Source organism: Phycodurus eques, chromosome 4 (assembly GCF_024500275.1).
Source record: "Phycodurus eques isolate BA_2022a chromosome 4, UOR_Pequ_1.1, whole genome shotgun sequence".
In the NCBI taxonomy this organism is placed as follows: domain Eukaryota; kingdom Metazoa; phylum Chordata; class Actinopteri; order Syngnathiformes; family Syngnathidae; genus Phycodurus; species Phycodurus eques.
The window spans coordinates 19,008,532-19,024,859 of NC_084528.1; the positions used below are offsets into that span (position 1 = coordinate 19,008,532).

The following is a 16,328-nucleotide window of genomic DNA, read 5'->3' on the forward strand; positions in this document are numbered from 1 at the left end:
AACAGGTTATTATTCAATGGAGAGTTGGGGGAAAAAAGAGAACCTTTTGGGGGTCCAATCCCCCACAGCAGCATGCTCCTCCCTCCTGCTCATGTTTGGCTCTGAGGCGACGCCCCCTTGAGTGAAAGGCAATAGGGAAGAAGATTGAATGAACCCTCCTCCTTTCCTCCCTCCTTCCCTCTTGCATGAGGTGGGAAAAAGAAGCTGTGACCCTTTTGTGACTCATTGCTGCTTTCCGGAATCAGCTTGTTTCCAGCTTCGAGTTGTCATTTGATGCCCGTTCTGCTGCCTGCAGAAACAGCTCGACATCAAACTGTGTGTTTGGAGTACAGGAAGAAGCAAGTCATGTCCAAACCTGACTACTCTGGTACTTTTCACATGGTGGAACAGGAGAACATGGACGCCTACCTCGCAGCTTTGGGTAAGAAAGTGTTAATAATGTATAATCTTTTACATCAGCATGTGCTGCTTTGCTGCTTCTAAAGCTGTGGTGTGAAACCTGTGGCTCGTGGGCCAGAGCATTTGCATGCCGGCCGGTATGCAAGTCTTAAAAATAAATAAGTAAAATTTTAAAAAACTCTAAATATTCGACTCACAAACATTAATTCATTATAATTACACATCCATTATGTGTAATTATAAAATAATGTTATTGTTGCATCATATCTTTTTGTTAGGGCTTCATTTTAAAAATGTGAAATGCTCCCTTCTCTTGATTTTAATAATTCCATAATCTGCACATTATAAGCGTGAGCACTTTTTTATTTATGTATTACATGTAAAATGCTGCATACTCTTGAATTTAATAATGTCATACTTTCCATTTGCAGCTGCACATTAGAAGAGAGAGCACTTTATTAAAAAACGTGAAATGCCCTTTTATCCATTTTTTCCTTTCCTTCGTTAAATTAAATGAAAGTGAAATAGTCCCCACCATGGAATTTAATGCCATAATCTTCATTTGCAGCTCTGAATTAGAAGAGAAAGCATTTTGTTTAAAAAACAAAAAAAAAAAAAAAAAAAGTGCAATGGGCCCCACTGTTAATTGCAGCTACACATTAGAAAATGACAGCATTCAAAAATATAATAATAATGATAATAAACATTCCACACCCTTCAACAATGCCATAATGCCCATTTGCAGCTGCACATTAGAAGACTGACCTCTGTTTGACACCACACACGCAAAGTTAAAAAAAGAAATAAAAAAATAAAAAAAGCCTGTTTTACATTCAAGTGCGCTCCTCCTTCCTTAGACATCAATTTTGCTCTGAGGAAAATCGTGTGTCTGCTGAAGCCCACCAAGGACATCAGCCACGATCCCGCCACAGGGACCATGAAGATCCGCACGCTCACCACCTTCAAGAACTTCAATATGGACTTTGCCATCGGACAGGAGTTCACAGAAGACCTGGGCCCCGTCGACGGTCGGACGTGTCAGGTCGGTACAGAACGTCGCGATGTAATTCAAGCTCAGGAAGTGTGATTCAAGTTGGCTTTGTGTGTGTGTGCGCAAAGTCAGCCGGGCCTCCTGCTGTGATTTTGGGTTGCAACAGCCTCCTGTGGTTCACCTCACAATAGCCAGTGATGTGTATGAAAGACTCCCAATGAAAACAATTACACCCAAACAATTACGAAGACACTCACACAGCCTTTGGCGTCGGCCCCCGGACCTTATGGAGCGGAGTAACCTAAAGCCCAGACTCAAGACTCTTCCACAAATTCCACAGACTCTTCACCCCCCGAAGACAATTTCACTTAGAGACGTGAAATTTGGTAAGCATGTCTATCATGAGAAGACCCACCAAAAAGGTACAAGAAGCCACGCCCGAAAAGACACAGCAAGTCCGCCGTTTTGGTTTAAAACAGCCATTCTACGGTCATTTTCTGGGGGTCCTTCAAAGATCTACTACAGATTTTGTCCTATTACTGCTAAATTTGAAACACTTAGACTCGACGGATGATGCTAAATCAAGAAGAATTTCAGTTTTGGACATGTGGGGGTGCGAAGGCCCATTCATCACTGCACAAAGATTTGATAATAAATTTGATTGTGTTTTATGCCAGCACATAAAAATTTGCATTCAAAGACAAACATTCCAAATGTTCAAAAGTTAATGTTGTCTCTGTGTCTGGTGTATGTGGTTCAAATTTTAGTTTTTGAGTATGCTCAAGACCTTCAAGCACGCATCTGAAACCTTGGAAGCAACACTAAAGAGGGTTTTAAACATAGAGACTACTTAACATGCAGAGTGCGTGTGCAGTCGTCCTCACATCATTTTTTGTTATCCCCACCCCCCTCCCTCGCAGACCACCGTGAGCTGGGAAGGGGACAAGCTGGTTTGCGTACAGCGAGGGGAGAAGGAAGGCCGTGGTTGGACGCACTGGCTAGATGGCGACAAGCTGCATTTGGTGAGGGGAAAAAAACACACACCTATTATATTATGTCTGTCCTTTAATCTGGCCCATAACTTGATTAATTAAAATATATTTGATCATTTTCCATTCATTTTATATTCATTTATCGTATTAAATAATTGGTTATTTAAGTTTATTGTAAAAAGAAATGCTTATATTAGTACAATAAAAATTCACATACAGTAAATGTATCGCTTTTTTAATGAAATTATTGCTCAGTTAATTATATATTTAATTCTACGTAATTGTATACAAAAACAGGAATACTGTTCATTATTTGATTATTAAAATAAAATGTTTTACATATTTAACATATATGTTTGTTGTTGTGTTTGTTTTACCACAGCTATGAATAGGGCTGCAAAATTCTGAGGGATTTCCAAGTTGGAAACATTCCATGGGAATTTATAGGATTAAACCAGGAATTTACAGAACTGAAGGTTGGCTCTTAATAGGGAACTTAGTGTAAATCTAGTTGGGAAAATATTTTTGCATAATCCTGACTAAAACAACCAGATTTTATGCAAGTACAGTAATACCTTGACTTACTGTATAAATGCCTCAATTAAGGAGTTTTTCAAGTTATTAACTGTTGCGTGGTTGTGTTATTTTGTATTTATTTTTAGGGGGGTGGGGGGGGGGGGTTGAAATGATTCTTTTAGCAGTTAAGGTACTGTAATGCCCTTGCATGTGGGCAAGGAGAGCCACGGATGTGTGCTTATGACAGAACAAAATGTTTATATTTATGTCTGAATGTGTTACCTTTCCATTAAATTGTCCCCAATTCCCATGGAAAGTTTCCAATTTGGTATATTTCCAAACTTTACCTCTTTAAGTTGCTCATGTTGTGTGTCTCATTAAGATGTCTCATCTTCCATTGAGTAGCTTTGAGATTTCAAGAGTAGATTTCAAATCTCCCAGCAGCAGGCGGCGAGTGCGGCACAGCGGAGCCTTGTCAAAAAGGCTGGGAAAGAAGGCAGCGCTGGATAGCTGCTGGAAGATTTTTCAATCAGAGGAGCTAAGTAGGCAGTGAAAAGAGTAGGAAGAAGAATTACAGGGTGAAGACGAAAGGGGGGTGGGATCATGTTTTGGATACAATACAATCATTGACCGGCGCTCCTTTCATGCTCTAGACTCTTGTGTTGATTGTCATTGTTAATTAAACACCTCCTTCGCCTTCCCCTTAATGGCCTTTTTGCTTCTCTGCAGGAGATGAGAGTCCAAGGCGTCGTTGCCAAGCAAGTTTTCAAGAAGGCCAATTGAAGTCTCTGACTACAGTGCCCTCCAGCCCGCGAATAGCAAATTTCCACAATGAATTGACTCTCCCTTGAAAGTGATCATTGCCTATATTCATAGCTTAAACCAACAATATACAACAAACTATGATCCCAAAACAATGTAATATTATTTCAAATGCTTACAAACATCTTCAAACATTGCCGTATCCATAAAAATCCAGTAAAAAGCTGACAGCCAAGCACACAGCCACACAATGAACAGAGTCGGTACTCCCAGCGACCCACCTGCTGTTACAGATTCCGCTGGTTTGGATGCCGTGTTTAGTCCTAGTTTGGCAAAACTATCGTGAGCCAAAGCGGACAAGGGCGCCGCCATGTACAGTATCCATCCTCGCCCGCTAACTGTCAAACACAACTCTAACACGGCAGCTGTTCGATTTGCGATTGGATGAGCATCACGATTACAAACCGTTTTTATGACCAACATTAACTGTTCTTTGTCTTAACTAAAGAGACGCTTCAGATAAATAAATATCATACACGCGGTTGAAATTATTTTTTCAGTCCTTTTTTTTTTTTTTTTTTTTTTTAACCATGTTACAGAAAATCATGTTTTTATCCACAAATAACAGAGAATGTGTGGCTCCAACTACCGTAGACAAATTCCTTGTGTTTTTTGGACATACTTGGCAAAATAAAGATGATTCTGATTCTGATTCTGAATAGGTTACCCCCAAAATCTGCAAATAGGTGAATTTGCAAATGCCACACTGTGAATATGCGGGGTCCACTGTAAACTCTTTAATCTGTATAGAAAATAGTCTAGGTACTTGCATTTTAATGTTTATAGACATAAAAAAAAAAAGAAAAAGTCTCCTGAATTGTAATACAATAGTGTTTAATGATTGTGTGTGATGGTATGAATACCAGAGACCAGAAAGAAGAAAGTAGAACAGCTTTATGTACATTTAAGTTCTGTATTTGGACAATTTTACCTTTATATGCCACCACAATAGATTTGAAATAAAACAATCAATATGTGATGGAAGTGTAGACTTTCAACTTTAATTTAAGTGGCTTCACAAAATTATAGCATTTACCATTTGGGAATCAAATGTGTGTTTTTGTGTTTCCTCACAAATGGTTTGACTTTTTTGTAAGCGTATGTAAATCGTTGATTGGGGGGGGGCGCCATATAAAATCTCGCTTCGGGCCAACCCTGGTGCATGCATTGCCTTCGAGGGGCACGTCGACCTGCCCAACATGGCCGCCACGTAGGCACGTCGGTCAGCCGGAACGCTACGGTGCCCTGGCGTATCTAATTTTCATATCTAGGGCGTGACATGAACTTCCACTAAAATTCCTGCAGGGGGCAGTAACCCCCACAAATGTTTGTTGGCATACACGTTCATATAGTTCTGAAAATATCAATTGACACTTCCCACATATGTGGCCTCACGACATTGCACTCATGTTCCACACCACTCGTCCTCCTGCGGCTCGGAATGGCTGCGGTGGTACACCTGGGTCCCGTTGTGGTGGTCCGAGGGGTTGTTAGACATGAGAGCGAGTGGAAAGTCCATGCTGTGGTCCCTGCCGCTGATGACTGCACTTTCATCTGCAGATTGATTATAAAAAGGACTATAAGCCACTGCACAGGATAAAAACTGTGATTTATAATACTCTTAATGGTGGTACCCCCCCCCCCCCCCCCGCCTTCTCCCCCCGCGGTGGATTAAAAAAAAAAAACACTTTAGTGACGTAGTAAAATGATCACAGTGACTCTATTTTCATGGTTTGTGGGCTCATCGGTTAAGTGTGAAAAGAACTTCCTGGATGTGTGTGGTGAGATCATGTTGCTCTCATTTTGCATGCTTGACATACATGTGCTTCTCAAGAAATACTGTAAAAAACCTATATATATATATATATTAGTAGTTCATTCCAAAAATTATTATTTTCTGAATAATTTTGATTATAGCCTACAGCAAACAAAATACCCAAATTCAATGTCTCAAGAAATTAGAATGCAGTGGTGCCTTAAGATATGAGTTTAATTTGCTTCGTGACCACGCTCTTAAGTAAAAATCATCATATTTCGAATCATCTTTCCCCACTGAAATGAATGGAAATGCCATGTTTTATTTTATTATTATTTTTTTTAAATCAGCAAAATAACACTCTATTATACTTTATAAAAAACTTACAGTAATGACATAATAAAATAGATTTAAAAAGAATAAAACAGTTTCTGTCACACTGCACAGTATGATGCTCATTCTGGTGTGTGCGTTTTGGCCACCTGTGGCATTATAAGACACATACGGTCAGCTTCCTGCTCAGCTCCCCAGTACGGCAGTAATATTAGTGGTTCCTCGGAGAAGATCAAGAATATATACCTTTCAATTCATTTCAATCTGTAAACATGATTTGAGTTACGAGTATTGTCACGGAGCGAATTAACCTCGTATCGCAACCACTGTATATACAACCCCAATTCCAATGAAGTTGGGACTTTGTGTTAAACATAAATAAAAACAGAATACAATGATTTGCAAATCATGTTCAACCTATATTTAATTGAATACACTACAAATACAAGATATTTAATGTTCAAACTGATAAACTTTTTTGTTTTTGGCAAATAATCATGAACTTAGAATTTTATGGCTGCAACTCGTTCCCAAAAAGCTGGGACAGGTGGCAAAAAAGACTGAGAAAGTTGAGGAATGCTCATCGAACACCTGTTTGGAACATCACACAGGTGAACAGGCTAATTGGGAACAAGTGGGTTCCATGATTGGGTACAAGTGAACAAGTGCGTGAGAAAATAGTTGAACAGTTTAAGGACAATGTTCCTCAATGTACAATTGCAAGGAATTTAGGGATTTCATCATCTACGGTCCATAATATCATCAAAAGTTTCAGAGAATCTGGAGAAATCGCTGCATGTGAGCGGCAAGGCCCAAAACCAATATTGAATGCCCGTGACCTTCGTGCCCTCAGGCGGCAGTGCATCAAAAACCGACATCAATGCGTAAAGGATATCACCACATGGGCTCAGGATCACTTCAGAAAACCAATGTCAGTAAATACAGTTCGGTATACATCCGTAAGAGCAACTTGAAACTCTACTATGCAAAGCAAAAGCCATTTATCAACAACACCCAGAAACGCCACCGGCTTCTCTGGGCCCGAGCTCATCTAAAACGGACTGATGAAAAGTGGAAAAGTGTTCTGTGGTCCGACGAGTCCACATTCCAAATTGTTTTTGGAAATTGTGGACGTCGTGTCCTCCAGGCCAAACAGGAAAAGAATCATCCGGACTGTTATGGACGCAAAGTTCAAAAGCCAGCATCTGTGATGGTATGGGACTGTGTTAGTGCCAATGGCATGGGTAACTTACACCTCTGTGAAGGCACCATTAATGCTGAAAGGTACATAAAGGTTTTGGAGAAACATATGCTGCCATCCAAGCAACGTCTTTTTCATTGATGCCCCTGCCTATTTCAGCAAGACAATGCCAAACCACATTCTGGACGTGTTACAACAGCGCGGCTTCATAGTAAAAGAGTGCGGGTACTAGACTGGCCTGTCTGCAGTCCAGACCTGTCTCCCATTGAAAATGTGTGGCGCATTATGAAGCGTAAAATACGACAACGGAGACCCCGGACTGTTGAACAGCTGAAGCTGTACATCAAGGAAGAATGGGAAAGAATTCCACCTACAAAGCTTCAACAATTAGTGTCCTCAGTTCCCAAATGTTTTTTAATGTTGTTAAAAGAAAAGGTGATGTAACACAGTGGTAAACATGACCCTGTCCCAGTTTTCTTGGAACGTGTCGGAGCCATAAAATTCTAAGTTAATGATTATTTGCTAAAAACAATAAAGTTGATCAGTTTGAACATTAAATATCTTGTCTTTGTAGGGTATTCAATTAAATATAGGTCGAACATGATTAGCAAATCATTGTATTCTGTTTTTATTTCTGTTTAACATAATGTCCCAATTTCATTGGAATTGGGGTTGTAAAATACACGTTACACATAACGGTTGTTTTGTCTTTATGTGCCCTGCGATGGACTGGCGACCAGGCCAGGGTTTGGCCTCTTGCCCAAACCTCAACTGTGACCCTAATTAGGATCAGCGCTATAGAAAATGGATGGATGTTACATCAACATTTATTTATTTATTTATGTTGTTGTTGTTTTTTTAAACGCATCTACCTAGGACTGGCCTGGCCTTTCTATCAGTTTAAAAAATGAATGTGGCTCTTCAGCCCAGTTTGCTCACCCTTGTTCTCGACCGCCTCAAAGGGTGAAATGATATTTTTGTTTTTTAATATACCATGTTTTGGGTTTGAACTGTAATCTAATCCAAATATGTCTCATCAAGGATCAGTAAATAATGGAAAGTGTATTGTTTATTACCCAACTTGAGCAGAGTAAACAGGCAGGCTTCTGTCACTTCGCTGTTTTGGCACTGATCCAAGGTTTTGTGGGTCTGTGGGGGAGGTTCCAGCAAACTCTCAGTGATGGTCCTCGCCTCATAAGGGAGAATGTTTGACCTGGCTGTGGACACACATGCACAATTTAATTTGGGGAGATTTTTTTTATAATGTGTTCAATGAATTGATTTCTACATTGAATCAGAGGGTTTCATGCCCGCTGTTCACATATTTATCAATGGCAAACGTCTGACATTCACCAACACGTGTCCGCGCCCAGTATGTCTGCCTCTGCCCTGATCAAATTCACTTAAATCGCTCTAGACCAGCGGTCCAACTACCGTGCAAAAAGTGAAAGGTGGTCTGAGCAGGTGTAAATTTAGACTGACTTTCTGCCACCAAATTGTCACAATTGAACACTCACTTTTTGTCAATCAACACACCATGTGACCATTTGGTGACGACATGCGAACACTTCGTTAGTATTGGACAGAGGTGAAAAGAAGTACTTACACGCTGTCCTTAAGTAGATGTACAGGTAGCCTACTTGTGTTTAAAAAAAAAAAGTACTGATTCCTTTACTTAAGTAAAAGCAAAAAAAGTGCACTCTAAAATGTACTCGAATACAAAGGTTAAAAAATATATAAATTCTCCTGTCAATTATAAACGTCACCCATTTTCATAACTTGGCACAGCCAAAACAAAATACATCTCTGCAGACAAAATAGCTTCCCTATGTATTAACTTTCGTAGTGCTCCTCTACTGTATTGAGAAGGGGGGGGGGGAAAAATATTTCTAGCGTTGGCTGAGGCCTTATGCCATATTTTTACGTTGTGTTTCTTTTTTTGCAGATAAGCAGAAGCAAAGCAAAGTCTGAGTCAGACACGTTGTATCCAAATCTTAAAATGACCTCAAGTGAGAGTGTAAGCTTCCCCCTCCGCACACACACACATTCACACATGAAATCTGTATTACATCTGTAATTTCCACTCTGAACACATCTGCTCGCTAAATGTTAATTGAAACAAACTGTGGCACACGTAGGAGTCGTTATGAGTCCGCTGCCGATGATACGTGCGTCACATGACTGCCGCGTTATTGTGTCAAGTTGAAAATGTGCTGGATGTGGTTTGCGTTTTCAGTTGCTGGGATGTGCATGAGCAGAAATAATGACTCTTTGAAAGTCAGCAAGCAGACATCACAACTGCTTTGGAGTGTCCTCCTTCTAAAGTAATAAGAAAGAATGAATATACATGTAATGCATTTTCAATTTTAACCTGACTCAGAGTGTTTTTGTTATTTTTAGATTACTGTATGCTGTACATTTGCAGTAAAGGAAGGAGTGAGAGGATGTCTGCAACAGGCAAGCAACAGACCTTAAGTGGATGGTTTTAAAATGAGCGTAAGTGTATGAAACATTGCATCTACACACCCGTTTTGTATGATTTGCGTTTGGCCATCCAGCACATCAGCCCTAAAACAACAAGTATGATCAGTACGGTCAGCACAAAGCCGAGCCACAAGCCTGCAGGTAAAATCCACGGGCAGCCTGCAAAAACAAAGATAGACATACTGTTAGATAGGACTTGGCAATATGGTCTTAAGATAAAACACAAAAATCAAAATTCTGATCATAAATTTATAAAAGTGTGGTTCCTTGGGACAGAAACTGCGGCCTGGCCATTTTTTGTCTTGAGATGTGAGAGTCAAGTGCGATTCAGAACCCCACCACCAGATGGCGGAAGAACACTTCACATTGGGCCACCATCAGCTCACATTGGTTTCCTTGCAGTGAAAGAACAATACCGGTCGCTGGTGGTCATGCACCATTAAACTGGTTTGCCAACCACTTAAAAGATCCAACAGAAGAAGAAGGATGAGTCACAAGTCGTGTTTTGTGCTCACATTTTGCATGTTTGCAAGTTAGGTGGAGAGCAAATGTTATTATTGTGTTTTCAGACAGTACAAGGTTGTTAAGTGCAATTTATGTAAAAACTTTTTTTAATAAAGGGATGGGTTTTTTTTGGGGGTGGGCTGGAACGAATTAATTGCATTGCTATTCATTTCAACGGGGAAAGAGGATTTGCGGTGTGAGTGTTTTGAGATATGTATTAAGTAGTAATTAGAAATGCATATTGGTCAAGCTCCCCCACTTTAAAAAAAAAATAACTTAACCTCAAGCTGATAATGTACATGCAAACAGCAAAATATGTGAGCTGACAGACAAGGTGGACTGGCCTGGTCTTTCTATCAGTTTAAAAAATGAACATTAAAAAACATTTTATGAGCACATGGTGGACCTTTATTTAGCAACATGATTCAGTTAGCAAACCGACTGTACTGTTTAAAAAAAATGCATTTCTAAATTTTCGATTTTTTTTATTTTTTATTGATTTTTATTTATTTTTAATCTTATCAGTTGATGTTGCACTATGACAGAGTGGACATGTTAAGCTTGACACTATCCAACAGCACACATAATATGATGAAAATATGAACCGTATGTAATTCAAATATTTACTCTGCAACTAGCCACAGTTTCAGGCAGCCGCCATTGAAGAAAGATAAAATAAATACAAGTTGTAATGTCACTGAAAACATAAAATAGAAAAAAACAAAAATCTATTAACCGTGCAGGCAATGTTTTAAGTAAGATTTTAACATTATTAACTGTCATGCTGTCAATATTAAGACAAAACAAAACACTTTCCCTTAACCTTCTCAACAACACACTTTGTTAAGCTTGCTCCTTCTTTTGAAATAAGTGTCGCAAAAAAAGCTACACACACACACACACACACACACACACACACACAAACCTGTGCTTTGCCGGCTTGTTGTACTGAGCCAATTTAGTAACAGCTTGTATAATTTCATATGGCAAATAAAACACCACGTCATTGGTAAGATAATAAAAACGCTTCCTTCCTGGTCCCAGTCTATCAGTACAGATGAGAGATTGGAAAATGTCAGTGTATATCAAAATGTAACCCACCAGATTGGAACTCCCCACAGTTGGCGTCAGTGGTCGAGGTTCCTGGCGTTTTCAGCACTCGACCCAAGTCCTCACATCTGTCAGCAACAACACACAATGTCAAACAAATATCCTCATATCGTCTCTGGTTAAAGCCTCGAAAGAAAAGCGGATTTGCGAGTGAAAATTTGCATTTTGCGCCTCATAAAAACACATTGAAAATTCCACTCCCTCCGTCTGCGACCCATCAAGTCCCACCATTCTTTCTCGGAAGACGGAATGCATTATGGGATATCACGACTCGGTGAGGGACCATTGGTTGTCCACTACTTTTTGACGCACTCCCGGTCCGGGGGCACAAAAAATCTTTACCCAGTGACTCATGTTAAAAGTTTGACGCACTGCCCGTCAATTAGCGACAGTGACGTCGGGTCCATGGTGGGAGGCTTGTCGTATGTAAAGGACTCTTAAAATTTTGGTCAATGAGACAATTGGAAAATCCATCCATCCATTTTCCATTCCACTTATCCTTACTAGTGTCGCGGGACGATTGGAAAATGGATGCAATATGAAGTAATACAGTGCAGTCACTTCAGGCAACACCTTTTGAGAGGAGACCATACCATCAGACGAGCAGAACCTCGACATCAGATAGAATTTTAGACAGACTGAGGGAGACAACGCACGCTCCTTGGCTAATGACAACAACTGAAAAGAGAACACACAAAAGATGTTCGACCTGGTGTGTGTTTGGCAGGCCGAGTGGGCGTTGGACACGTTGCTGTAAGTTCCATTTACACACGGAGCGCAGATCGTATCGTTGGCCCTGCTGGCTGTAACAAAGTACATGGTATTTTCACATGTGGAAATAGAACTTAGCGCATACACGAGTATATGGTCAGCCTACTTTGAACTTTGACCCCTGAACCCAAAGGGCAGGAGGTAGCGCGCATGCAGTGGTCGCAGGGATCGCCGTTGCAGAAGAAGCCCAACGCACACTTGCACACCGTGTCCTGGTCAGCCGCGCACGCCTTCTCCGTCATCTGGTTGTTGCCTGCAGCACAGGGAGCGAGACGGGCTCAGTCTAAAGATATTTGCCACTTTGTATCATTGTCTTTCCTATTTTGGTTTCAACGTAACTGTTGACAACCACGTCGTTAACCAATCATCTCTTCTTGACTTTGTCAAAGAAGCCGTGGCGCTGCTGGCTTGAACGACGCGCTGTGCGATGCCCCTCGACGGCGTCCCCTTGGCCGATCGTCATCGGCGGGCGGATGAAAAATTTTCAGCGATCAAAACCGTTCCAAAAAACAATGGGTGGTTCATTTTGATATGTCCCTTTAGGACCTGGGGTCACTTAGTCTGAGTGTGAGCGTCAGGCCGACAGCAGCTCCTTGCGAGTGTCCTCATTTTGTATCAGTGCGTTGGGCTATTTGTCCCGTTCTATAAGTAGTTGAAAGTTCATCGGTGACTGTGGCGCTCCTTGCCCACATTTCTTCCCCCCGACTTCACTCGGGTAGTGGCGTAGCTGAACCTGGCTGGTAACTAAAATGTTGCCCCTCAACACAAAGCAAAAAAAATTCACCAAACGATAAGTCATAGTAACGAACTACATTATACATGCACTTCAATGACTGCTAATTGCAGTTCCTCCGAACCAATCAGACCCGTTGGAGTTCTCGGTTTCGCACTGTATAAAGAATGAGCACTTTCAAAACGAGCTGGGAGAAAACCAATCCGCTATGTGTGCAGAGCAGCACTGAAGATAAAAATGAAAAAAACTCAAATTGTTTTTGAGTAAAGAACCAGATGTCGGCATTGCTGATAATTATGGGTGAATCCTCCTGTGGAAGTTCAATATAACCACACTATAGATAATTAATCATCTTTTGCGCTGCTTCATATGGGTGAACAAAGTAAACTAATTTCTGGCCTTTTCTTGTGACTTTAGTTCAAGTGTTGGCCAATAGTTGAAGTTGCACATTCCCAGTTTATATTTTTGATCATGACACACATGATTATCTTTGTAAGTCAGCCAGTAAGTGTTCTATTTATGTAGCAGTTTTTAAAAACACATGATCACAAAGTTCTTCACAGACACATGACAGGAAGGTTGAGACAGATTAAAAAACACAAACATGGCGACAACATAGACAATAATGCAGACGTGACACCAAGGGGAAATCAAACTGGTGTAAAATGATCAAAACAATAAGGACAGAGCGTGGGAACGAAAGGGGGGTCTAACGAAAGGCTTGACATTATAATGGAGTTTTTAGGTGTTGTTTGAAACAGACCGAGGATTAGGTAGATCTAACAGATTCAGGAAGTTGGTTCCAGAGAATCGGGGCTAAAAATGCAAATACACTGTCAGCTTTTGAATTATGGTTTGTGCGGGAGAGGGCGAAAAGGCCAAGATACACTAAGTGAATTGGCGAGGTCGTGTGGTGGAATAAGGGACACGTAGCTCAAAGATAAATGTATGGGCAAGGTCATGAAGTGCTTTATTAAAAATATGCTTGTTAAATAAGAGTGAAACCAGTTTAACATAAAACCCGCATTTTTAATTTGACGCTTGTTTTGGCAATTGGCTGTCATTAGAGTGCAGGACTGTGACTTACTGGCACTGCACGACTTGCACACACGACAGCGAGTGAGGTGATTTCTAGTGGCCGTGTAGAGTCCATGTCCGCAGTTGTCGCACTGAGTCTTCCTGGCGTGGTCACAGTCGGCTCGCACAAAGCTTCCTGGCGCGGGTGAACGCAGGGCAGGGAAAAGCGTGAGAAGATCCAGTTGGACAGATGGTGCGTGATCTCAAACTGACCTGGTGGGCAGCGATCGCAGCATCTTCCGGCTTTACTCAAATACAGATTCTCAGCGGTGCACTTGGCTTCTGCCATTTCCACACAAGCGTGGTCCTCAAAACTTGCCCAGAAGGTTTGGTAGCTCAGTTAGAAGTGCATCCCTGCCTCCTCACTGACGTGTGACTGCAAATGAAGAATTTTCCCCACCTCACCTTTGTCATCCCACACAGTGGAAACCCCCCTTGTCCTCAGATCTTGACATTTTGCCGTCTCATTCGCTCTCTTTTTATGGTCCCCCCTTATTTCCTTCCTGCTCCTATCCACCCCCGACCCCTTCACCGCCCCTTCTTTGTTGGCGTGGTGCAACCTGCAAGTGTTTCCGCCACTGCTGCAGGACTCGAGAGATATTGTTGATGTTGGCTGCGTTGACACAATGAGACACTATTACATCCTGTTCCTTTCCCGCCACCCTCGCCTATTGTGTCCACTGCACCTTTGTCCCAAAGACACAGGACTGTAGGTTGGTGCGCACCTTTCTTTTGTCTTCCCCATCATCTATCTCACACAACCTATAAAAAGACATACAATTGCCTGCATGTGTATGTATATGTAAGAAAAGAAAGGAGACACATGAGAAGAAATTAAATTAATGAGAAAAGGAAAGAGTGATGTTGGGTGGTTTATTTAAATCCCCTGTGATGTCTTTTTCGTGATTTGTTTCTAAATTGTTTGAAGGTAAGTGCTGATAAGATGTGCAAAGACTAAGAACAACGTAATACTGAATTGTTGAGCTATAGCGTTAAACTCGTTTGCACCGTCTCAGTTGTCTGTATTTTTTTGGGCAGTGCTAAAAACTAGCCTAATTACACACGTGGGCTTGGGCCTATACTTTCTGGCGTCAGTCGGCCCTCCCCCACAATATAAGTACTGAGCGCCATCATTTCATCAATGGCTATCCATCGCAAAAAGTTACTTAGTAATGATAACTTGGCCCATTTCTACCACCACAGCGTGCAATTAGCCATCAAGCTATGCCTACAACCTGAAAAAAAAAGCATCTTCCCTGAAGTGTTAGGCCACGCATAATGTACTGAGCAAGACGATGGCAAACTGAACAGCTTCACTGCGAATTGGCCAGCTACTGGTGGCTAGTAGCTAGTAGTTGCTAGTGGCCTCGCAGACGGAGCCAATCGTATCGGACGTCCAATACTCCACAGGCTCGCTCCGTGCGCCGTGCGTAGATCCGCACAACGGAGACACTTAAGGGAAAGTTTAGTGTTTATAATGTTCGCTAGCCTGTGAGCTAACAAGCCAATGAGACAACGAACTCGTAAGCTAATGAGCTAACGGCGGGGTCATCCAATATATCAGCGCCTCGTTCGGTGTTGTTGTGTGTGGGAATGTTAAGTGTTTATTGAACACAGCCGCACAGGTTATTCAGCCAGTAGTTGATTATAGACACTTTAGTACATACTGTAAGAACATATTTGATTGACAGGTGAAGACTTCATGTATTACTTGTGTTGTCCTGGTGTACATGTTGACAGTACATGTTATGTTTACTTTCACATCATTCAGGGAAGTGTTCAGAGCATGTGAACATTATTTTTTCTTGCACAGTTTTCCATTTGCCATCTCGCACCGGTTTGAACTGGTGCGTTTGGTCCAATTGTTTTGTTACATACTATTTTGCTGCCATCTACTGGTAAAACGTATTTCCTAAGTACCTTGTTGTATTGTAATGTTTGTACTTTGCAAGTTCACATTTTAAAGTCTTGGTAATAAAAAAACTATAAAATAAATAAAATATAGGGAGGGGAATGAAATTCCAATAGTAGCTAAGGCCTATATATAGAAAAAGTCCCCACTTAAAAAGGGGTAAAACAGACAATAAATAAAAGGAAAGGGGGGAAAAAATAAAGTTGGCAAAACAAGACTTACTCTATCTTGAGGTTTTGAATGAAACACTGACTGTATAAATCAGAGACATTTGATACCACTTTTTTTTTTTCACATCGATACCAGTACCAGTATTCACTCGTGAGTACTCACCAACACTGATACCGAGTACTGAGTACTGATACCACTAGTATAAATATGAATAGGTTTGTTTTAATCATGATGTAAAATCTCGTACCAAGTTCTAATTCCCAACAGCCTTCATTCTCTTGTATTATTGGAGTTATTCTCAAGTGTTTTGCTTTCAGTTTCAATGTAAAGCGTTCATTTGGTGGTATTAGCTGTGCAAATGGGGGAAAGTTTGTGGCATTCACGTAGAGGGCAGCCAAACATTGACAGCAGACTTTGACATCAGCTCTGCTTTGGGACAAAAGTGCTGGGGGACAAGCTCTATCATAACAGATCACAGAATGGAGTCGACCTCTTGTATTATCGGGTGAGTTATAGCTGTTGTTATAAATGGATAAAAAAAAAAAAGTCATTAGTG

General features: G+C 41.0%; 3 protein-coding genes across 4 annotated transcripts in view; 2 read left to right on the plus strand and 1 right to left on the minus strand.

Moving 5' to 3' along the window:
- Positions 1-184: 184 nt before the first annotated feature.
- On the plus strand, positions 185-4,725 carry rbp5 (retinol binding protein 1a, cellular). The gene is made up of 4 exons (XM_061674422.1): positions 185-421; positions 1,257-1,441; positions 2,311-2,412; positions 3,628-4,725. The coding sequence occupies exons 1-4, from the start codon at positions 274-276 to the stop codon at positions 3,679-3,681; spliced, it is 489 nt and encodes a 162-aa protein (XP_061530406.1). The 5' UTR covers positions 185-273; the 3' UTR covers positions 3,682-4,725.
- Positions 4,227-14,152, minus strand: LOC133401424 (tumor necrosis factor receptor superfamily member 5). 2 transcript variants are annotated; one of them, XM_061674413.1, is made up of 8 exons: positions 13,903-14,152; positions 13,700-13,825; positions 11,986-12,132; positions 11,818-11,911; positions 11,100-11,176; positions 9,537-9,578; positions 8,087-8,227; positions 4,227-5,274 (listed from the first exon to the last, which is right to left on the minus strand). In XM_061674413.1, the coding sequence occupies exons 1-8, from the start codon at positions 13,976-13,978 to the stop codon at positions 5,126-5,128; spliced, it is 852 nt and encodes a 283-aa protein (XP_061530397.1). In that variant the 5' UTR covers positions 13,979-14,152; the 3' UTR covers positions 4,227-5,125. The 2 variants fall into 2 exon arrangements, with proteins under 2 accessions (XP_061530397.1, XP_061530396.1); XM_061674412.1 differs by having other exon boundaries at positions 4,228-5,274; positions 9,537-9,653.
- A 132-nt stretch (positions 14,153-14,284) lies between these two features.
- c1s.2 (complement component 1, s subcomponent .2) overlaps positions 14,285-16,328 on the plus strand; it is a 9,567-nt gene continuing 7,523 nt past the window's right edge. Inside the window, exon 1 of the mRNA XM_061675464.1 lies at positions 14,285-14,402. The gene's annotated coding sequence lies outside the window, so the exon portion shown is untranslated. The remainder of the gene's footprint in view (positions 14,403-16,328) is intronic.

Excerpts from the sequence above, each read along its gene's own strand:
- rbp5 (XM_061674422.1), top strand. The coding sequence starts at position 274 with ATGCCCGTTCTGCTGCCTGCAGAAACAGCTCGACATCAAACTGTGTGT. Across the intron at positions 1,442-2,310 it reads TCGACGGTCGGACGTGTCAG|ACCACCGTGAGCTGGGAAGG; the intron begins GTCGGTACAGAA and ends CCTCCCTCGCAG. Across the intron at positions 2,413-3,627 it reads ATGGCGACAAGCTGCATTTG|GAGATGAGAGTCCAAGGCGT; the intron begins GTGAGGGGAAAA and ends GCTTCTCTGCAG.
- LOC133401424 (XM_061674412.1), bottom strand. The coding sequence starts at position 13,978 with ATGGCAGAAGCCAAGTGCACCGCTGAGAATCTGTATTTGAGTAAAGCC. Across the intron at positions 8,228-9,536 it reads ACGCAAATCATACAAAACGG|CCAGGTCAAACATTCTCCCT; the intron begins GTGTGTAGATGC and ends GTGTGTCCACAG. Across the intron at positions 5,275-8,086 it reads GTTTACTCTGCTCAAGTTGG|ATGAAAGTGCAGTCATCAGC; the intron begins GTAATAAACAAT and ends ATCAATCTGCAG.